The 22,738-nt window shown below is 44.5% G+C and overlaps 2 protein-coding genes across 10 annotated transcripts; one reads left to right on the top strand and one right to left on the bottom strand.

Annotated features, from left to right (window-relative positions):
* Positions 1 to 1,545: 1,545 nt before the first annotated feature.
* Positions 1,546 to 14,004, bottom strand: GUCA1B (guanylate cyclase activator 1B). The gene is made up of 6 exons (XM_068918602.1): positions 13,874 to 14,004; positions 12,200 to 12,284; positions 8,600 to 8,794; positions 6,105 to 6,254; positions 4,437 to 4,551; positions 1,546 to 3,776 (listed from the first exon to the last, which is right to left on the bottom strand). Exons 1-6 carry the CDS (start codon positions 13,885 to 13,887, stop codon positions 3,649 to 3,651), a joined length of 687 nt encoding a protein of 228 aa, XP_068774703.1. The 5' UTR covers positions 13,888 to 14,004; the 3' UTR covers positions 1,546 to 3,648.
* IRF6 (interferon regulatory factor 6) lies at positions 12,946 to 21,907 on the top strand. 9 transcript variants are annotated; one of them, XM_068918599.1, is made up of 10 exons: positions 13,503 to 13,626; positions 14,824 to 15,006; positions 15,085 to 15,325; positions 17,819 to 17,995; positions 18,899 to 19,103; positions 19,545 to 19,667; positions 19,779 to 19,925; positions 20,122 to 20,514; positions 20,937 to 21,055; positions 21,419 to 21,907. In XM_068918599.1, the coding sequence occupies exons 4-10, from the start codon at positions 17,822 to 17,824 to the stop codon at positions 21,638 to 21,640; spliced, it is 1,383 nt and encodes a 460-aa protein (XP_068774700.1). In that variant the 5' UTR covers positions 13,503 to 13,626; positions 14,824 to 15,006; positions 15,085 to 15,325; positions 17,819 to 17,821; the 3' UTR covers positions 21,641 to 21,907. The 9 variants fall into 9 exon arrangements, with proteins under 9 accessions (XP_068774696.1, XP_068774700.1, XP_068774694.1 ...); XM_068918601.1 differs by lacking the exon at positions 13,503 to 13,626 and adding an exon at positions 13,905 to 14,012; XM_068918595.1 differs by lacking the exons at positions 13,503 to 13,626; positions 15,085 to 15,325 and adding an exon at positions 12,946 to 13,183.
* Positions 21,908 to 22,738: the final 831 nt, after the last annotated feature.

Genomic DNA, 22,738 nt, shown 5'->3' with positions numbered 1-22,738 from the left:
ACAGAGCAGGTTCAGGAGCAGACGGCTTCCAAAGCTCTGTCCCTTCATAGCCACAGGGGCACGGCTGCCTCCAGCACAGCTCTCGTGTTCCCACACCACGAATCAGATCCTGGAATAGCATTAGATTACCTTAAATATGAGGTTTTTAAAGGTAATACATGTTTGAGACACTTTCTACTCTTCTGAGGTGCACTTTCCTTTAAAGAGGGAAAAGGGGAAAAGAGAAAAGAAAGAAATGAATATTCTCACACGCTGCCCGAGCTCAGCAGCGGTGCTGGGAGAAGAAGACTGAATAAGGCCTGATTGCAAAGAAGTCGCTATGTGAATCAGCAGGGGGTTGGTAAAGCCTTGCACGGCCACTCGGGGTGTCACAACACCTGCAAGCAGAAGCTGCAGGCAGGTGTTTTGGGAATGCTGCAACCTCAGCACGAGCCTTTCCTCTGAGTAGCCACCAGACTCCAGGTACCAGCTGTGAAAGTCCTCGTGTCTGAATATCAGGGATGCAGGCAAATAAAGAGTACGGCTAAGCACAGAGCAGATGCAATCACCATCCTGCTGACAGTCCTTTGCTTCTCAGCCTGGTTACTGCTGCTATGCTGGGTCTGTGCTCGGGAGCTTTCCTCGGGAATGCGCCCATCCAGCGTATTTCAGGATACGATGTTCTCTTAGGTCCTGTTCCTTTCCAGCTAGACATCTTCAGCAACAGCAATACTTCCAGCTTTCTAACCTGATTACTTCACCTTTGATCCGACTCAACTTTGGCTACAGCAAACATCAGAACAGATGATGATAAGCTCAGAAAATCAGATAGCATTTGCCTTTTCTAAGCCATGGCATGTTCCAGTTTAGACCAAAAAGAAATCCGATCAGCTAAATCCAACTCTAGCTCAGCTACAAGTCTGGAAAATGGATTACGCAATGCCTGACATCAATAGCTGGATGTGAACGTTGAGCTGAGTTTGGGAGGAGATCAAAGTGTTTGGTACTTATGGATTTAAAAAGAAGGCTAAAGCACTATGATATTTCAGCAAAAGATTACAAGATTGGTAAGAGAGAAAAGATTTTCCACTGGGTTATGCAAGCTCTATTCTAGCACAAGTATTTATCTGTTGTGTAGATCACTACCGCTTCTGGACTGCCTAAAGCACAGAGGAGGTGATGCTTGGCTCCTCACTCCGAGTTCTTCAGCATTTAGTGGGTGGTTCTTGCATCCCAGCAAGGCCAAAACACGAACCATCTAATTGCAGCACTGTCAGTTCATGTTATTGTGCAGCAACTCTTTCAAATTCCATTCAGAAAAATACTTTTATCATACACATGATTTTCACCAATGTTACAATATCTGCAATTGCATATCTGCAATGACACTGCCGTTGCTGCCCTGTATTTGTCTTAGCCAGGCTTGTTATTACACCCAACTATCATCACCTCTCTCAAATTCATCATGTCATACTCAGAGATCACCTTGGTCAGCTGCTTATACAGCCCTTCACCTTCATTCCAAGTAGAAAATAAAAAGGTACAAAATAGATAAAGACAAGCTTTAATAAATAACAAATCTTTATTAAATCCAAATGTTACAAAACTTCTAACAACAACTGTACAAGTGCTACCACCCCAGCGGAGGACTGCTTGTGAGGGGATGCCAAACAACCCCTTAGGTGTCTGATATCGCTGGGTGAACAGAACAAGAAAATTTAAAGCATTTAAGTAACTGTAGTATGTAACTATGAGTAAATATGCACTTAAAAGAAAATCAAAAATTGCACGAGAAGCAAAAACAAAGTGTGCTATGTTGGTTGATATCCCAGAATCTGAAGAATTAAGAATACATGTATCCTCTCATGAACATTTGTCCACGAGTTTCAGCAATGTGAATCTTTTCTTCAGGGTCCTCAAGGAAGTTAGAAGTGAGATTCTTTCAGATCTTTGGCTGATAAACTGTTGACTTGAATGAGCTTTGAACAGCTACCTTATAGCAGCATAACCTAGAAGCAAGTCTAATCCACTCTGACAAATCAGCATGCCACAAGCTCATGTGTATTTACAAAGGCTGTTAGAAAGGCTCTTAAAGAATGAAAGTGTATATGCATTTGAACTCTAGCACTGATTGTCTTATTCTGAATACTTCCTCACGTTCCTGAATTCAAACATCAGTTAAATTGACAAGGCTACAAACTGAAGAATGAAGAATAATGAAGAATATCACTGTCATAGTTAAAGGCCAAAGAAAAAAAATCAAAAAGGAAGAGGAACTGCAAATCTCTTCATGTATGGGATTTGACCCATCTCCTTATGGGAAAATGAAAATATTAATAAATAATAAAACAGATCAAAATACATGTTACTCTCCTGGTGAGATTTTTCTTGCAAAAAATCCAAAAAATAAATCCAATAAAGTTGAACCAATGTTTTGATTCAATTCAAATTCTCTTTCCACATATATATGTATATGGATTAGCCATAAGAATAGCAAAGCTCATCCTATAGGCTGTGCAAATTATATCTGTAGTCTGTGGCTGGATCAGTAAGCGCAGTGTAAAACCACTGTATTACTATATTAACTCAACTGAATTTGTGCCACTTGTGTCATTCTGCTGGTCCTGCTGATAAACTAGTGCTAAACCAGTCTGACTATGGCAAAAGTTCCCAAGCAAAATTCTGCTCTTCCTTCACTTCTCATTGCACCTCACTTCTTTCCAGTGCAGTGAAAGTCCTGAAGACTGAGTGAGCTTAGAGTAGCTCCATGGGGCAGAGAAAACTGTCCTAAAACAATGATTCAGTAAGAAACAGGGGCTCAGAAAGAGGCAGAACCACTGTTGTGCAAATCTCATCTAAATTTGCTGCTGGGAAGAGGTACAATTTCTACTGCTGCACAGTGTTTGGAAATACCATTTTCCCAGCCCCACAGAACCTCACAGAAACTGGTGCAAGGAGTAAAGTGTGATCCACAGAAGGGAGATGTAAGTTAATATTGCACCTGTCCAGCCTGAATATTATATTTTCCTCAACTCCGTATACAGTCTTGGCTACCTCTTATAATCTAATTTTATTTCTGAGAGTGATATGTTGGTGTTCATTCATTTTATGTTAAAAGTAATACAGTCTACTAAAATCAATTGTATGCACACACACCATGAATTGTAACTGATTTCCTGAATGTATAGAGTCTGCCATCAGAGTACCTCTTTTGTTGTTGTTTTTGGTTTGATACGTTCACACCTCTGAAGGCAGTAATGATAGAGACTGCGACACACTAATCTGCACTGAAAATGGTACCATAGTGTCAGGAATTCTCCCTGCCTGATCCCTTCTGTCACTGGAATAAGAAACACTCCCAGGGATCCACTGCAGGAAACCACAAAAAGGTTGTTCCTTAGGGTGTAACCAAAAAACAGAGCTGACAAACAGGGTATTGTGCACACGGAAGGACTTATTCATGGGCCAACAGCAATGTCTCTGGGTACCAACAGTCCTTGCTGTACACAGCACGCAGGCTTTAGATTCAGATATGCCTTCTTAAACCTCTGGAAATCTTCGTTTGGATGCTGAGATTGTATTAAAAATGAAAGCCACTACCGCCCTGGAGTAAAAGAGCCACAGCTGTAGTCAGCATCACATTTTCAGTCACATCAGAAGTGGATTCTCTTAATACAATACACTCTTCCTCCTCTGTTCTGAGATCCATCCCCCAGGGTTTACATCCATTTGCAACATCTTCATCACCCACTTGTCTTTCCTGGCTCCATCAATGAACTCATCAAGAGACAACTGCCCTGTATACAGGATGAAGAGGACAAAAGATAGGGACACAAAACACAACAGATTGTAAGACACACATGAAGAGGAAGACACAGGAAATAAGAACAGCATCCTACCTATCAGAAAGAAATGTGTTAATAAGACAAAAGATACACTACACAATTTCCCCGTGTAGTTTAGGCCAGCTAGATAAAAGAGAAACCACCACCCTGTAAACCAAGCCATTACACCTGCCCTGTCCTTTTGGCTAACGTGACATGCTGCATTAGTTTATACTTGCTCCTCCAGGAGGATCACAAGTCTGATCCTGCAAGCTCTGTCTGATTTGAAGAGACCCATTTTTGTCTTTATTCAGGTTATTTGTGCCTGGCCTGGGATCTCCGTTCTGGGCTACTTGAGGCTTTGAGAGTGACATAGGTATGGCATCAAAATCCAGATGGAATAGTGATTCCTGTGCATTTCATATTAAAACAATAAGATTATTTTCTGCTGCTGCACAGAGTTGCTCTAAGATTCTAACTCCTGCACAACAGACCAGAGCCTAACCTGACTTGTCTAATATGAGTGATGTGATTGCCCTAAGTGATTTTTTTGATAAACCTAATTCAATCTAGTCTGGCCAGGACAGATCTTTTCATTATGCATGAATGCAATCTAAGCTATCGATTCCTTACCATCACCATTCTCATCCACCAGCTGAAATATCCTGTCTACAACCTCCTCTGGTGTGAGCAGTGGAGTCCTCTCCTCCACTTCGGACCGACACACTTTCTTCAGCTTGTAGATAGACTGAAAAGAAGTTCACAGATTAGAAGGATGGGCAAATGAACAGCAGTGTACTCTGCTATTTTCTCAGTAGTGTAAAGGTCTCTTATGAGGGCTGCAGTTTTAACCCTTTTTCAGAAACATCTGCCACTGAATAGCCCTAGATCATTAACAAAACCTCCTACCTTACCATTATGCATACTGAGGATTACGTTATTTGTATTTTGAAACTGCTGCCCATCTGTTTTACTTATGTGTATTGGTCAAACCTCAGGTTCCTTGGCAAAGAGCAAGGCAATTTTTTCTTCTGTCTTTGAAAATCATCATATTAAGTCAAATGATTTTTCCAGGTTATGCAGAACTGAAGCCAGGCACACCTGGATTTAGCCACCTCTCTCTCCTAGTGAACTTGCACCCAAGCTGCAAGATCACAAACCTGTATTAGCACATATTTTGACCCATAGTTCCCACTCCACTTTGCGTTACTGAAACACGGCAGATTTTGCCTGCTCCTCCCTCTGAGTATTTGTTCCTCTCCTCCTCACAAGAACAGCCACCTGTTCACTGTTAATTTTGCTCATCAGGCTGAAGGGTTTTGTCTGAATTCTTCCCAGGTATGGGATTAGCAAGGGCAGAACACAGCTCTGGCAGATTCCTCACTGACCTTAAAACTATAATTGAACCTGCCCTGGACTAGCTCCCCCAAACTCTTTATCTCGCCTTTCCTAGTGATGTAGCTAAAACAGATCACATTTCCCCAGCTGCTGACTTTTCAGCCAAAAGGACTTGTTTTCCATAGAAAGATTCAACTTCTTTGATGAGTTTTCTCGATACTGCAGTTCACATAAGAGCCTAAAATGGCTGATACCACTGATTAAGCCTCAGAAATACAGCTGTGAAAGGGTAACTGCAACAGTATCTGTGTTGCAGGGGCAGAGACTAACACAATCACCAAGAGATTTACCTGAAGTTACACAGCAGTAAAAGTCCAGACATCTCATATCTCTGTCCCCGATTGCTACACCTCTAGCAAACATATGCCCTCTCTCACACCTTCTCACAGTCACTAATTAAAAGCAATTGCAGAACATAACAAAATCCCAAGGAGGACTAACTACAAAAAGGATTTCTGTACTAATTCATGCTTATTTGCACTCCCACTTACACTCAAAACAGGAAACCTGGCTCCTGTAAGAAATACAGGGTGAAACATGCCCTTCCATCATGCCACTTCCAATTCATGTAATGAATTTTGCTGTGCAGAGCTTGAAAGGGAGGGCAGGGCAGAGATACAGGAACTCCCCAGTAGCACCTGGCTGCTGCATTTCTGGGCAGCTTCTGCATAAGCAGGGCTGAGGCCTGTGGCTGCCCTGGGTATAACTAATTCTTCATTCGCCCCACCAGGTCTCCAAACCACTCTGCAAATGACCTCTTTTCCAAGGCCAGGCATTTTCACTTCATCACTATCCACAGCTGCTTTGAAACAGCAGATTGTCACAAGAACTATATGCATCATTATGTTGTCAAAGCAATATGATGTTTGCTTAGATATAAGTAATTAGGCAATACCCACTTACCTCAACAATTTCTAGCAGCTCGGGTTTATCTATGCAACCATTCCCATCCTTGTCATATACTTTGAACGTCCACCTCAGCTTATGCTCCAGTTTCCCTCGTAAAACAAGATTCAAAGCAGCCACGTATTCCAGAAAGTCAATGGTGTTATCCTGTAGGAAAAGGAGAGACAGTCTGAATGGCTCTTAACCACATATAGTTAACAGAAAACTGCTTATGAAAGAGGGATGGGTAAGCTGCCAAAAGAATACTCTGGGGTACAGCTGTTTATTTCCCACCTTACAAAAGAGTTGTGCAGTTCCCACACTATTTGTAAGTACAGCCATACCCCTCTGTCCCCCCGAGGATGAGTTCCTGAGAAGCATGAGAACGGATAATAAGCAATTTCTGCCGTACTGCAGTAAGATTGGGGGGGGGGGGGGACACCTGCCAGGACTCCAGAAATACAAGCAATTTAAATACACTGGGACAATACAGATTACATGACTGATGGAGAGGCAGTAAAGGATCATTGACTGCAGGAGATGCTGGCTTTTTTGGAAGCACTCTAAGAGACTTCAGCTGCTTCACCTGTGAGACTAACACCCAAACACTGCCTCTTTCTTCTGTCCTTCACCCTTGATTGATCTCGATTCATCTGAGGAAGATGGTGACAACAATGAAAATGTAACTGTTCAGAAGGAGGCAGCAAGAACACTTGCATTAAGAGTTTTGTGTCAACTGTTCAGCCTCCTAAAAACTTTTTTTAAAGGCTTTAAAAGATTCATGGTTCCTTTGGCAACCTCCAGCAGATGGCCCTCATGCAGCTCAGCACCATTCCCAAAGGCCAGGCACACAACAGTGCAAGCCAGCTTCGAGCAGTCCCAACCTCCTTAGCAAAATTGCACGTCTTCCACAGGCTGCTCTGTGGTGGGCACTTAAATGATTTGTAATACTTGTGAGCAAAAATTGTTGTTACTGAACTTAGACTGACCAGTAAACAAAATAGACAATTTAGGATTTGTTTTGATAACCTTACCTTAGTATTAATAATCCTTCAGATGATTAGGCCCTGAAAATTGATTGTTAGGCCCAATGTAACTGATCATCTACCACAGGCCTATTTAGCAAGTACAGAAACTTAGGTCTAATTTAATGCACTTAATTTTAGCATATATGCAAGTACCATGTCCCTATTAAAAAAAAGGGGGGGGGGTGTCAGTCATTAGGGAGACTCCTTCAAGCTAAGAATGGGACTGCCTCCTTTAACACACTGCTTATTGCCACTAGAAAAACTATGTGACCTGCACTGCCAAACATATTTTGCCTGGCTACGGCAGGCCATAGAAACCAGTGCATTTCTGCAGGAATCCCTTTCTGCATGGATTTTATTCTGCAGTTTGGATCTATGCGTTTTGCAGGAACTTGGGTTTTGCCCGCTTCAAATTGAGACTAGTTTGATCTGCCGACATCTTCTGTAGTTTTTGCTATCATCCTTTCTCACAAACAGACTTCTACTACCACCACGGTGCAATTTTGCCACTGGTTTCACGGGAAGCTTAATGGGAACTGTTATATCTAATACAACCAAAATCCAGTACTTGTTTCTTCTGTTCCTGTGTGGATAGACAAACTACTCCATACTTCAAATACGATCAAGAACTTCAGAAAAATCTAACAGAGTCTGGTAAACATCCCTTACCCATTTCAGTAGGGGAAAGACAACTGCCTTATGTTTGAGTATCTGAAATATTATGAGCTAGTATTACATTAGCATTTGCACCAACACTTGAGTAAGTATAAACTGCTACTAAACCAAGAAGCTCACCTTTCCCAGGCGTCTATGACGACAAATACAGCTAAGAGAATCAAGACCAAAACATCTGCTGTTCAGCATTCCTTAGCTTCTGAGTAGCTAAAATCAGTATTTTGTTGCATGCTACCCATTTCTAATGTACATATACACTTCCTCCATTGTATATCAAGCCCAAGTAGGACTTTCCTCCACTGTAATTTCTTCTATATCATAACAGTTAAAGATTTTTCCAGTTAGCAGCCTTTGCTATTTGAGGATCTTTCAGCAATACTGTCTCAAAAGTGTGGCTGCATAAGTTTAAACCTTTTAATCCATCCTTAGGCACTTGAAGAAGGACATTCTGTCCTTAATTCGTATACAGATTTATGAGGTGATAAATCCACACCATACTGCAAGGACCGGCGCAGTGTACGCTTCTTATGTAAGGAAGGAAACCGCAACACAGTGTAGGATCCCACCAGCCTCACAACTGTATTCCCCTCTGTTCACTTCCAGGTGCATTTTGAACCTAAATAAAGAGCACACTTTCATTTAGCTCTTGCGTTACAAGAAGGGATGGAACTGCAATCCAGCCCTGACAGATCCCTTGCCTTCATCTCATTAAACATAAGATTGGGAACTGCCTCAAAACATCTCCAAATTGCAGAAGGAAGAGAGTACTGATTATTGGCCAAATCACTGCAATAGTTGCTTGGCACTTACCCCGTTCTTATCAAAAGCTCTGAACATGTTTTCAATATACTCTGCAGCTTCACGGTTATCCTGGACTCCAAAGAAGCGCTTGAATTCATGCATGAAAAGGGTCCCACTGGGACATTCCACCACAAATTTCTTATACCATTCCTGCAGTTCCGCAACATCAATTTCTGCTTGTTCCCCTTCTGCATTGGTGAACTGCTGTCCCATTTTGTTCCGTAAAGCAGAAGAGAAAGAAGAAAGGAAAAGGAACAAAGAAGAAAATTCAAAGTCCTTTGCTGGTACTGTCCCTTTATCGTCTTTAGTTGCTTTCTCTTTGTTCTTTTTCTTCCTGCAGCTTCTCACCTTTGTTTCTCTGAGGTTGATGTTGTGTCTTGCTATTTTGCTTTATTTTTCAGCTTTTACTTTATCCTTCTTCCTTCTCTCCTACAGGCTCTACTCACCTCTACAGTTTTGTAAGCTCACTTGGTGATCCTCGAGTGCTTTCCTTTGTTAAGGCAGTGCAACATGTGGTATCAGACTGGCATAAAAATAACTAAGATCATTAGGAGATTCCCACCTATTAGTCACAGAGACCTTCGGATGTTCTGAGCTGCACCCTATTTAGAAACAGACTCTATGGAGACTCAGGGTGTTTCTACATGTCTACACCTTCATGTCAAAGGATTGGGGAGCTGAGATTCCCTTTACGTGACCTATAACCTCACTCACTTGACCTGGGCTGTTTCTAGAAAACAAAGTGATCTTAACTGAACTCTTAGACATTAGTTTCCAAATCTTGGTATATGCTAGCAGTTTGTTCAGGCACTGCCATTTTTCTGTGAAAGAAGGCATATCAATAAGTAACTTCTACTGAGAGAGAATTCTGATAAAACATTCATATATGACTAACTCTACTCACAGGATAAAACTCCTGATAGTGTTAACAGGAGCACTAATACATCAAGCTAACTGAACACATGCTGGCTGCTTTACACTATACAAAATAATTTAGCAAAACAGTAAATGCACATAATTATGTGCATATATCTCCTAATTTTGCAATTCACTTTTTAAAATCTCAATTAAAGTTTTGTAAAAGTCTTCTATTTCTCTATAAATAAAGATTTTTTAAATATTGACACTTCTTCCCTTCCCTATTTTGTACTTTTATCTCTTTGAAATACTTCTTACACTCATCTTACTCTTTTGTAAAACAACTGCTTTTAAGAAAGAAAGGAAAAAAATTTATTCCTTACCACTTAGCATTATTTGCAGCTTTTATTCTAGATACTAACTATAGTTTTAACTTAAGCCTCTTCCATCAGTTTATCAAAGAATCTTGCTACTAGGCTGCTTACAACCACATACTGCCAAAAATCATGCTATTACTCCTAGAAGCATTCTACTACTTCTTTTTACTTCTTAATGGAGCCACCAACCTTTATACATATTGTGCCAGCTGTTCTGAATCTAACCGTCTTTCTGTGTCAGCTGGAAAGAAATGACCTGTAGCTATAAATGTGCTTGAGCCATCCTGACTTGCAGATAGGATTCTTCCTGTAAGAAGATTGGAGCAGTATTAATAGGAAAGAGTAGACTCTCCATTATAATAACACTCAGGGCTATAAGGATTTAAATTGCTCCTTTTAGAAACAGATTGGTTTGGAAAGAAGAACTTACAACATAGAAAAACATAGGTCAAGAATCAGCCTAGTATTTGCTACTGCAGAAATATCTCATTTCTGCAATAAGAACAGGGCTTATGCTGAGTCTACTTGTGCGTGTGAGTAACTCTTCAGTGGTGTTGCATATATATACAGACTGGCAGAAGCATAGTCTGACCTTGCACTTCCATAGCTCATCGCATGTGAGGGTGCCCAAGCAATACAGGGATTCACTGAAGAGCCTCCAACAGGAAGAGAACGTGGGCTAAAACTACTAGAAAGAAATCTGGAAGTCATAGTCACTGTGATGTATATATATAAACTACTTGTGTTGCATTTTCTATTTCCCTATTATCATTCAGTATTTCAGTACCTATGTACAATCCCTAGGCTCTTTATGTGTATCATACAAAGTAGCAGCTTTTCCCCTCCTCTACTGATACATTTCTTGATTGATCTTGGCTAATATCTGAAAGGGCATGGGTTCTATATTTGAGTTGCTAAGATAGTTTTTTGGGAAAATAGAGGTGTGTTTTTTTTTTTTACTGCAAAAAAAAAAGGGGGGAATTTCACACACATCCATGTGAAGCTCTCCACCATTTCGTGCTGCTCTCCTGTGCAGAGCTGCCTGCTGGAATGTGAGTGCTGTGAGCGCAAGACTCCACATGCCCAGGACATTATGTTGCCTCATTGCATAATTTTGTTTTGCCTTATGGGAACTTAGTGATCTGCTCCCAGGAGAGAAAATGGTTCCCCTTTGTTTTGATTACTAGGATCTTTTCCAGCTAGGAACAAAGGACTGAAAGAGATCATCTGGGTTACGAAGTTGGATCTGTGCTATTGTAGGTATTGTGACATACAATCCCTTTAATAAACGTAGTGATGTTTATTTGGCACTGAAGCAAATTAAACTCATAGCTCCTGGTATGGAAATTCCTCTGCATACAAGTCTCACTGTCCAGAAAACATGATCTGCAAACTGTGTACTGACAGAGCTGTTTTTCCAGTCATTAGAATGTCATTTTATGGAGCACGGTTTATCAGCTGAAGGATTTCTCCATACGATTTGAAAAACATGCAGGTAGAGGTAAATAGAGATAACAAATAAGAGTAAAAATGAAAATAATAATTTCTAGAAAATGCTATAATAAAGAAGTTGGTGCTCTTTGGCTATCTGAAAGTTTAGGATCAACGCTGTATAAAATTACACAGACTAGAGAAATATTATGCCAGAATGAAAACTTTGGATGATGGAGTTGCAAACAGGTAACATCTGATTACATCTCCTGCTGTATGAGCTATCCCTAGATTATCACCAACACAGTTCAGAAGCTGCAGAGTTTCCCAGCTGAGAGCATGGAAAACTAGACAGCTCATTTCCCGTCAGTTCACTAACAAAACATGCTGCCACATGCTTTAGCAAAGGCTAGTAGAAATTCAAGAAAAAAAACCTGCAGAGGGATGAGAAGACTCATTTGTTTGGCATCTGTGTGACGGCCTCAGCTGCCTCTGCTGCACGGTAATCAAGGCAGGGTGCTGCAGCAGGCGCAGCTGCCCTGCTTGAGAGCCCCAAAATGAACGAAAGTGGAGGGGGAAGACCAGGTCCTTAGGGTGCAATCGAGTGGCCACCCTTAGTCACCTTGCTGCCTTGTTCCATTACTTCAAACAAATAGGCCGTTGTCTGCATTGAGACTGCTTTGGGTGGGTTGGGCAGTCTAAAGTGTCCTTTGAGCAGGCCTAGAAAGAGAAGAAACTCTGCAGCAGACAGACCAGGGTGTGTAGCTAAGGGTGCCTGTCAGCGTCTGCTTTCCAAGGTATACTGAGTCCGCTGTACCACACTGCAAATGAAAGCAGGTCTGAAACTTCCTTAAATTTACCAGATGCCAGGCAGGACAGACATGTGGATATGAGGAATGCAAAGAGGATGTATTGCAATTTTTGTGCTGACCCATTTCCTTACCTGCCTGAAGAGGGGAAGGGAGCAACACCCTTTCTCCTGGAGGTTTACCTGCTCTCTTCCTGTTTGCACATGCCTCCTCTTCTTCCTATAAAAAAATTACCCATTATTAGGCTCTCAAGGTAGAGGAAACTCATCAGAAAATATCTTACTCAGTGAAGTTCAGTGGCACTGGCAAACACTTCATGCTAGTTTGAAGGACTGAAAAAAAGGACCTAGAAAAGATTTAGAATAGATCAAAGATCCTTAATATTTTGTCTGGGGAGTTCAGCCCAATGTTTTTCTACCCATCTCTTGTCAATTCATCACCAAGTTAGCCAAACGTTGCACACTTTTATGTGTTGGGAATAACCACGTGGTATTGGATATTATTGCAAGAGCTGCTCTCCCTCATTTCGTATACTGAAAAATGATCAGGTAGAGCTAACCAAACAAATCTTAAAATGTACCAGCGCAGCGCTATCCTACCATGAAAAATGCTACCCTTTGAGCCTTGCCTATTGTCTTTTATTTCTAGAGAGATCCCATCACATGCTAATAAACTGTTACTACATGTCACCTCACAGCAGCTATGTTCCAACAGCAAATGAAGTCTGAACTATTTCTCCCGTGCTTTGGCATCTTACAAGACAAATGCCCCTATAAAACTGCAAAATTACACTTTTTCAGTGCATGTTTCAAAACTTTGCATAATCCCAAAACCTCGGCAGAGAATTAAGCTTCGGGTGTAGGTCAGGCTCTCCAACAGCAGGAATCAGCGCTATGAGCCTTCATGAGGGGAAGGAGAAGGGAATTTCCTGCTTTTTTTCATGTAAATTGAAACTGAAGTGTAAAGTATTATACGGTCCCTTGAAACCAAGATTCACCACTGAGTCACTCTTCTCCACCTACGAGGAAAAGAAATTGAGGGACTCGCAGAGACCTCGGCCGAAGGCGCAGACGCGCCGCTGCAGCGGGACATGCAGCTGGGCGCCGTGGCAGCTGAAGGTGGGTCCGCGAGCCGGGACGTTTTTACGGCTGAGAAAGCGACCCGTGTGGCTGTGCCTTAATCGCACCTGACCGCAAGGTTCGCGTTTGTCCAGCGCGATGGATACGCTAGGCCCCGAACGCGGTTTTAAAAAGAGTTGAACTTGTTCGTTTGTTTGTTTGTTTTCCTTTAAAAGATGGAGTACTTTTGGGAAAAGGAAAAACGCGGCGGGGGGGGGGGGGAGGAGGGGTTATGCCCCGTCGGCCTGCAGAACCGCGGGCCGCTGCTGCCGCGGCGGGGGCAGCGCGGGCGCGGAGCGGCGCCCGCGCGGGGGGGGGGGGCGGAGCGGGCGGCGGCGGCGCGGCTGCGCCCGGCGCACCTGGGCAGGTGAGGGCGGAGCCGCGCCGAGAGTGCGCGCCGCGGCCGCCCCGGCCCCGCGGGCTCCGCAAGCCGCGCCGAAGGGGTAAGTTGCGCGCCGCGGCTTGCGGAGCGAGCGCCTCCGCCTCGCGGCGTTGGGAGCCGGGCTGAGGACGGGGCGGGTTGTGACAGTGCCGCGGGCCGGCTCAGCGGCGGGGAAATGGCTGCGGAGGTTTTTTTGGGGGGGGGGAAAGGCCCGTAATGGCCACTAGGAAGCGGATGCGGGGCTGCGCCTTCCCTGCGCCGCCCGGCAGAGCTGTCAGGGCGCGGGAGGCGGCCGGGCTGGGGCTCACCCCGCCCACGTCATCCAGGTTACTGGGGCCGGTTTCTGGTTTCCCTGCGGGGAAAATCGTGAGTCGCTCCCGCTGAAAAGCTCCGCTTCTTCTCGGACGCCGCGATTCAGAGTTGTTGTGGCAGGAGGATGGGAGTCTGGTGCAGAAGAGTTTCGTTTGGCTTGGGGGGGGGGGAAAAAAAAAAAAACTTGTTGAACAGAGCTTGGTTTGCTTAGAGTTCCGTGCAAAATACCTTCCTTGCAGAAAAGCAGAAGGAAGCCAGAGCTTTGGCTGAGCCTCTTCAGGAGCACGCGAGGCCGGGGCTGAGAAGGGAGGCGGTGGCAGAACAGGGAATCGGCCGGGTCGGAAGGCGGTCGGGAGGATGAAAACGTATCTATTGCTGAAACTGTTTACTGCCCTCCTTCTCCATCTGTTCACATGGCTTATCCGGTAGTTAGCCCTAGGCTACATCTTTCGAGTTGGCATAAATTGAGGCCTGCAGTTAGGCCAAGAGCAATATTTGCCCCTTACTCCGCCAGCAGCTGTTTCGGGAGCGCAGCTGTTACCACCTCGAGAGGCCGAATTACCAGCGACGAGCCGTGGCCCTTTCAAGTTGATGGGCCATCCTGGCATGGCAGATAGCTGCCTTTGCCGGACCGGGGCGGAGGAGCTGTGAAGTGTGAGAGTTAATTGTGTTTAAAGCAGGTTCCCTGCCCTGCGCAGGGCAGGGGATCCCGGGCTGTTGTGAAGCAATCACAGCACGGTTTTGGGAAGGTGATGTGTAAATCTCTGAAATGCGGGAGCTATAGATTATAGGTGGAGGGAGGCGATTAGATGTCAGATAACTGGATGGAAACTCGGCCTGTTTCTCTGTGCAGACAAGGAATACTGATGTTAAGAGCTGAGCTACTTGTCTTTGGAAAAAATGAATGAAAATCCCCTAAGTATATGTTAATGTGATTAAATTGTAGGTAACGAGCAAGGAAGGAGGCGACAGGCGGGGGCATCGCAGAGATTAACCTGGAGAAAGCCCCCTCCTTTACTTCCTTAGAGGGTTCATGACCAGAGTGGACAAGGAGGGCTGAATGTTCTTGGCTGTGTAGGCTGAGACTGAAAGTGTTGGAGCTCAGGAAGCTCGTACATCACAAAATATGGTAAGGATATGAGAGCCTAGAGGAGAGAACCAAACAGGGTCACCTGTCTCTGGTATTGTTTTAATGCTTGTCTTGTAGCTCCCCATCTGTCAGGACGCGGCCCGTCGGAGTGCCAAATCCCACTCGAGGCCAGGGCAAAAGTGGAGGCGTGTGGTGTCCATCCCGTGGAGCGGCGCTCCGAGGGGCTCCGTTGTGAGCGCATAAGTTGGCCAAAGAGAAGGAAGATGTGGTGCATCTCCTCACGCCACGCCTGGGGTACCACTGCCAGCAGCATGCTGATGCGGACACAGCCAGGGAGCTGCGCTTCGTGCGTGCTCCAGTGCGTTTGGGTTTATCGCTTTTCTGTTCTTCCATGAACAAACGGTCACTTGTATTCAGAGCCATAGCAAGTCCCTCTTTCCAGCAAGGTTTAGTTTCACTTTTGGACAGTGTTTTCCTGGTGTGCTGTGCCTGCTGAATTAAGCAGTGCGTGCACTGGCTGGCGTCAGTGCTGAGTGCATGGTTACGGCGCTGTGACCAACTGGGTGTTCCTGACCTTTGTCACTCGCCTGCTGCCGTCGGAGCAAGGATGTCTGTTCCTTCCTGAGCTGGCCTGAGTTGTTCTTGCTGGGGGAATGTCTCCCATCCAAGGGAAAACGTCCGGGTTAGTTAATATGTGGGGTGCATGGAATAATCACATTGCAGGAGGGATGTCTTAGCAGTGCAGGGACGTATGAATTTCCCCTGTGCATCAGAAACTGAAGTTGGCATAAGGGACCTGGGGGGTTCCTGTTGATGTGCACCCAGGGCCAGGCCTCTGTTGGCAAACCCAGTTAATCTGGAGTGCAGACACTCCTTAAAGCGCATCCTTGCTGCTTTCTGAGAGCTTGAGCAGTCTTTTGGTGGACCCCTCTGAACCAAAGTTGAAAGTTGTAAGAGAGGTTGACTCAGTGTTTGAGCTGAGCAATGGGATTCAAGTTGATTTGCTCTCTGTTATTGTGTCAACAAGTCGTTGATGATAAAAGGTCATAAAGCATTGTAATGTCTTGTGTTGATATAAGTTGTCTCTGATCTAATAGACCCTTTAAAGCTAACACAGCCTAATGCACTGTCCATGTGACTGAATTAATTTTATTCTAGGGGCATGAATTTTTCTCACTGTCAGAAAAGGGGGACTGCTTGTAAAAAAGATAGGAGAGTGCAAAAAAAGGTTGTGGAACCAAACTTTAGTTAGGATTTGTTACAATGAGAAGCCATTTTTTTCTCCTTTGAAAGGGAAAACTATATCTGTTTTTTTTTGTCTCAAATTCTAAATACATTTTGTCCAGGGTTAATCTAGACTTTATGCCCTTGCAAACATTATTAAAAGTTTAATTTTGACAGGATTTGCAGAAAATGCTAAGACAGCAGTTTCAGAAGCATAAAAATAATTTTGACAATTCTTTTCTGATCCTTTTTAGCTCCTGGGAAGCGGTCTGCTATCATGCCTGGATCCTTGACTAAACATACTTTCAAACTATTATTTAAACATGATTTGCAATTGAATCTCAACATTTTTTTTCTTAACAGATAAAATAAGTTGTGTTCAGATTAATTTTCTGTGATCACTTGCAGTTAAATTGGATCTGCGGATACTGGAACAAATAAAACCTGATCCTAGACTAGTTCTTGGATAGATTTTTTTAATCTCTTCTATCTCTGCTGCTAGACATATTTTGCAACTCCTGTGGCAGTATTCAGGGCTTATGGCAAAGGTTTTACTTATCCTGTATCTAATTTATCAATAGGAATTTTTGCCATTTTTCATTTCTGTTTTAAGGTTTATGAACTAATAAGTGAAATGTGCTTTCTACGCATTTGTGTAGCATAAAAGTAAAAAAACAAACAAACAAAAAAAACCCAAATACTGCCTCTTCTTGCACAAGGGCAGTCATTTATTTTTTCTTTAGCTTTGTATATGTTGTGAACAAGGAAAATATTTTGGCTGCAAATGTTGTTGTACTAGCAACACAGGAATACTTGCACAACAACAACTTTGATCAGTTAACTGACGCATTATTGTTTTTAAAACTAAACACTAAGTCAACATTACTTGATTTTTAAGATGAGTGTACGCTTGCAGTTCATGTCCTTCTGGGCAAACATCCTAGTTATTATAGGTCAGCGCCTTACACTGATGTTTGCAAATGATTATACTGCATTCAAAACATTCATGAAAAAGTCATGAAATGACTTTCGGATGAAAGTCTGTCTCTGTACGATAAAACACTCCCCTCCAATTCAGCCTGAAGATCCCACCATTACTTCAGCTGGGGCAGAAGGGCAAAAATCTCTGATTTGGCACATGTTAATCTTTCTGCTTGTGGATAAAAGTCTTGCATGACTGAAGAGAAATTAGATCGTAGAGCTCTGTTTGCTAAAGTGTATGTGGAGGCTTTTGAAATTCTAATGTCTGTTCTTGCTGTGGCTTGTTTGTGGCTTTATCTCCTGCACAGCATTTACAGCTCTATTTTGATTGGGGCTAATCCTTTCATGTGCTCAGTTAAGACAAATAATGCATCATCCCGATTGCTGTAATATTTGAGTGAGTTGTTCTTATAACAATTATGGTCCTTACTCAGTGATGCATTTGTAGCTTCTTCTGATAGAGCAGTAATCCAGTGAAATCTGAATTTGTGTTCTAAATGTGCAATAAATTAACAAACAATAATAGTAACATTGCTGATAATCCTTTTTCATTAAATTACCTTAACTTTTTTAACTTTTTTTTTTTTTAATCAGCCTCAACTGACATGTAGTAGTTGGTCTGCTATTATTTCTTCGTCTTTCGTAGACAATGGCATTGCACCCACGAAGAGTTCGCTTGAAGCCCTGGCTGGTAGCCCAGGTAGATAGCGGTATGTATCCAGGCCTCATCTGGCTGAATCGAGAAGCAAAGCGATTTCAGATCCCCTGGAAGCATGCAACTCGGCACAGTCCTCAGCATGAAGAGGAGAACACTATCTTTAAGGTAAGGGGAGAGAAACATGGTTATACCATGGCCATTAAACAGGGACAAAGGGTTGAATTGTTGTCCTAAAAGCTGGATAGTTGTTTCAGAAACTTCCAGGCACATTGTGTCCTGTTTCCTTTCACCTTGGAAAATCTCGATGCCAAGCTTGGCACAGCATTGAAAAGGTGTTTAGTTCTTTAACTCTTTCAGACCACCAGAGCCCTGACTTGATGTCCGATTACATGGGTTGTGGCAGATGAAATCACTGCTATTTACTTCATCTAGTGGGCCTAGGATGCGGTAGCTGGCTTGTTTGTAGGGTTAAACCATTAAATACCATTACCTAAATCTTAACTAGGGAAATAAAAATATGACTTTACCACAAATTTCTAATCTCTGCCATTACTATCCTTAATATTTGTCTCCCCAGGGATTCATTATAGCTTTTGTATTCTTTCAAGGAACTTTTCACCTCCTGCCTTGACTATCAATCCAAGATCCTTTCTAATTTTAGGGAGGGAGGGCCAGGTGGGATCTCTGTGGCTGCTCTTCCCCTTCACTTTATTTGAGTCCATTTCTACACAAAGTATGGCTCACTGTCCAAAATGACTGTTGGTATCCAACCTGAGGCTCCTAGAAAAGTCCAATGCATAATCCAGTGTAAATTACACTTTCTTAACTTGCATAAAGATTCATGCTCAAAATTGCTAATGGTTCTTGGAAATTAGGATACACCTTTTTTTCCTGGTTCAAATGGGAAAGGATATTGTAGAGGGAATTTTCATTGTTGTTATCAGAAGGGCTGCAGATGAGACTTCCAGAAGAGAAGAATTTTACAGTGCATTTGTTTAGAAGTGTGATTTCTGATAAAAGCTCGCATATTGAGAGAGCTGGACTAAGCACGGTGTACTTTGTCCCCAGGCATGGGCTGTGGAAACAGGAAAGTACCAGGAGGGAGTCGATGAGCCAGACCCTGCAAAGTGGAAAGCTCAGCTCCGATGTGCTCTTAACAAAAGTCGGGAGTTCAATTTGATGTACGATGGCACCAAGGAGGTGCCCATGAATCCTGTTAAAATTTATGAAGTTTGCGATATCCCCCAGTCCCAGGGATCAATCATTAATCCAGGTGAGGGCCTTGCTGACACAGTACTGGTTACTGAGCAGGCATCTGTCCAATGCCATGTACCTTTCCTGCCAAGGAATTAACTCTTAAGCTGCCTTCGTGTGCAGCGGAAAAGGGATGCTGTATGTAAATTCAGTTGTAATTAAGCTAAGAAGACTTTGAACCACGGCATAACTGTACTAACATTAAAGATTGCCTGCTATCTGCTAAATAATCAGCACTGCTGATAATAGACATTTGGATCCTTAGCTCTCTGAAGTCCTGCATTAAAAAAAAAAAAGGTAGTATGTTGTACAGATTACATTTTCCCCTTTTTTACTTAAATTTATACAAATCAATATCTGATATTGTGCAAAGTCAACAAGAAAATGACAGTATTTTTTCAAGAAATGCATTGCAGTGTTTCACACAGAGCGACTACCCCTAATGTGTGCTTGTTTGTAGGTTCCACCGGCTCAGCTCCGTGGGATGAAAAAGATAATGATCTTGATGATGAAGAGGAGGAAGAGTTGAATCAATCTCAGCATGTCCCTATTCAAGAGACCTTTCCATTTCTTAATATCAATGGTTGGTAGCATGTAGCATAGGCTGTAATGTGTTAGTGAATTATTTCCTTGTAAATTGGTGCATCCTTGAAGTCAAATCTTGTTTTATCAAAGCATTGATTCTTTTGTGTAGATTCTCCGATGGCTCCAGCCAGTGCAGAAAACTGTAGCCCTGAAGCTGTGTGGCCAAAGAATGAACCTCTAGATATGGAAATGCCCCCAACTGCCCTGCAGCATGACTTCTTCAGCAGCCCTGAGCTCTGGATTAGCTCTCTTCCAAGTGTGTATATGGGTGTAGTGCCTCATTGTGCTTTTAAAACAATTGGTTTTTAACCTTGCTTTTCCTTTGGTTGGTTGCTTGTTAGCATGCAGAACTTTATATAGCTAAAATATCTTTTTGGACTCTAGCTTACATTGCATGATGTAAGGAAGAATCACACTGACAGGGAAAATCACACTGACAATTCCTCTCTCAGTGACAGACCTAGAAATCAAGTTTGAATATCGAGGGAAGGAGACTGGTCCCACAACGACTGTGAGCAATCCGCAGGGGTGTCGACTCTTCTACGGAGAGCTGGGTCCAATGCCAGATCAGGAAGAGCTGTTTGGGCCTATTAGTTTGGAGCAAGTAAAGTTTCCAGGAACAGAGCAAATCACCAACGAAAGGCAAAAGATCTTCACAAGTCGGCTACTAGATGTTATGGACAGGGGACTGATCCTGGAGGTCAGTGGCCATGCCATCTATGCTGTCCGACTCTGCCAGTGCAAGGTGTACTGGTCTGGTCCCTGTGCGCCTTCCTCCACTACACCAAATTTGATTGAGAGGCAAAAGAAAGTCAAACTCTTCTGTCTGGAAACATTCCTAAGTGGTAGGTATCTTTTGCTTCTGGAAAACACCTTTGGATACTGGTCTTAGCTCTCGGTAGCACATTAAACTGGGTGATCTGCACTGGGGATCAGTCTTGATGCAGTAATTGGTTTGCATGCACATGGAGTGTGGTTCAGTGGCCGCTGTGCGCCCTGACTGCAGTGGACTGTAGAGCAGGTGCACGTCAGAGGAAAGTGAATTTACGCTCATTTAACACACTGAAATGTTGGTGGGTCTTGTTGTTAAAGAAAGCTCTTTCTGGATTAGGAAATAAGCTGTAATTACTTTTATGTGTAAGAGGTGGCTCTGGAGAAGGATTGTGTGATCCTATCTGACCTGGGCCAAGTGTAACAAGGTGGCATGCAGTTAAGTGTTCCTAAAGCACGGACAGACAACTGTGCAGCGTTCTACTTTTCTTCTTAGAGCTGATTGCCCATCAGAAGGGACAAGTTGAGAAACAGCCACCTTATGAAATCTACTTCTGTTTTGGGGAAGAATGGCCTGATGGAAAACCTAGAGAGAGAAAGCTGATTGTGGTTCAGGTATGAGCAAGGGCTCTGAAAGCAGATGTGCCAGCTTTGCTGGGCCCCGTGGACTGATACCCCTACGTATCAAATAGAGAACTGTTTTCCTCTGTCTTGATTAATTATATGGAGAAGCCCAAATAGGAATCTGGGGGGTTTTGTCAGAAGTGCAAATGATACGTATTCCTTGTATGCTGAATAGCTGTGGTCTGTGAACTGCAGTTCTGGTTACTGTGGAAACCATTCTGCAGGTAGATTTGACCACTGCACTGATTTTGACCACTCTTGGTGCTTTTCAGTTTATTTTTTGTTTTTTCTTTGCAAATTAATAGGTACGTATTATGTAACAGGCTAAAATAACTGCCTTAATTCTTTAAACAGGTCATTCCTGTTGTGGCTCGGATGATCTATGAAATGTTTTCCGGCGACTTCACACGTTCCTTCGACAGCGGCAGCGTGCGACTCCAGATCTCTACGCCGGATATCAAGGACAACATCGTCGCCCACCTGAAGCAGCTGTACCGCCTCCTGCAGAGCCACCAGGAGGGTTGGCCCATGCAGGGCCCTGCGCTGCACATCGCCCCGCCGCTCCCGGCACAGTGACGGCTGCTGCCTCAGCTCCGCTCTGCCCTCCGGTTCCTTGTACATATAGGAAGATATTTCTTAAATGGTGCCTTGCCTGAACCTGAATTAAATCTGTAAATCTGGCTGTCTGATTATTAAATTTTCAACAGTCAGTGGTACTTTTCTGTTTAGACACTTCCCCCCCCCCCCAAAAAAAAAGTTTTAAAGGAATGCCTTTAGGTAGTTCAGGTTTTAACTGTTTGCTTAAGCAACCATTATGTATAAATCAGTTTTTAAACGCTAAAAGTTGTGTAATCCAGTACTGACATGTATATAAATGTGGTTGATAGAGGGAGGAAAAAAACAATCTGTACTCTATTAAAACTGCCTTAAAAAAACTTGTTCCCCCCTCCCCCCCGCCAGCAGCTGCCTGTGAACCCTGAGCTCCAGCTGTACCTAAGGGGCGGTTGTTAGAGGGCCCCCCCGGCCCTGAGGCGAGGGGCGGCCGTTAGAGCCCCCCCCACCCCGCGCGGGCTGCGCGCGCCCGGCCCGGCCCTGAGGCGAGGGGCGGCCGTTAGAGCCCCCCCCACCCCGCGCGGGCTGCGCGCGCCCGGCCCGGCCCTGAGGCGAGGGGCGGCCGTTAGAGCCCCCCCCCCCCCCCCGCGCGGGCTGCGCGCGCCCGGCCCGGCCCGGTCCTGAGGCGAGGGGCGGCCGTTAGAGCCCCCCCCCCACCCCGCGCGGGCTGCGCGCGCCCGACCCGGCCCGGCCCTGAGGCGAGGGGCGGCCGTTAGAGCCCCCCCCACCCCGCGCGGGCTGCGCGCGCCCGGCCCGGCCCTGAGGCGAGGGGCGGCCGTTAGAGCCCCCCCCCCCCCCGCGCGGGCTGCGCGCGCCCGACCCGGCCCGGTCCTGAGGCGAGGGGCGGCCGTTAGAGCCCCCCCCTGTGCGCGGGCTGCGCGCGCCCGGCCCGGTCCTGAGGCGAGGGGCGGCCGTTAGAGCCCCCCCCCCACCCCGCGCGGGCTGCGCGCGCCCGGCCCGGCCCTGAGGTGAGGGGCGGCCGTTAAAGCCTCCCCTCCCCCTGCGTGGGCTGCGCGCGCCCGGCCCGGCCCTGAGGTGAGGGGCGGCCGTTAGAGCCCCCAC

Source organism: Struthio camelus, chromosome 24, assembly GCF_040807025.1.
Source record: "Struthio camelus isolate bStrCam1 chromosome 24, bStrCam1.hap1, whole genome shotgun sequence".
NCBI lineage: Eukaryota > Metazoa > Chordata > Aves > Struthioniformes > Struthionidae > Struthio > Struthio camelus.
This window is presented reverse-complemented; position numbering and strand designations above follow the sequence as displayed.

Coding starts and splice junctions, on each gene's coding strand:
- GUCA1B (XM_068918602.1), bottom strand. Junction 4,552..6,104: donor AGCTGCTAGAAATTGTTGAG/GTAAGTGGGTAT, acceptor ACTTCTTTTCAG/TCTATCTACAAGCTGAAGAA. Junction 3,777..4,436: donor GGTGGATGAGAATGGTGATG/GTAAGGAATCGA, acceptor TCCTGTATACAG/GGCAGTTGTCTCTTGATGAG.
- IRF6 (XM_068918595.1), top strand. Junction 17,996..18,898: donor AGGAGAACACTATCTTTAAG/GTAAGGGGAGAG, acceptor CTTTGTCCCCAG/GCATGGGCTGTGGAAACAGG. Junction 19,668..19,778: donor TCCATTTCTTAATATCAATG/GTTGGTAGCATG, acceptor TCTTTTGTGTAG/ATTCTCCGATGGCTCCAGCC.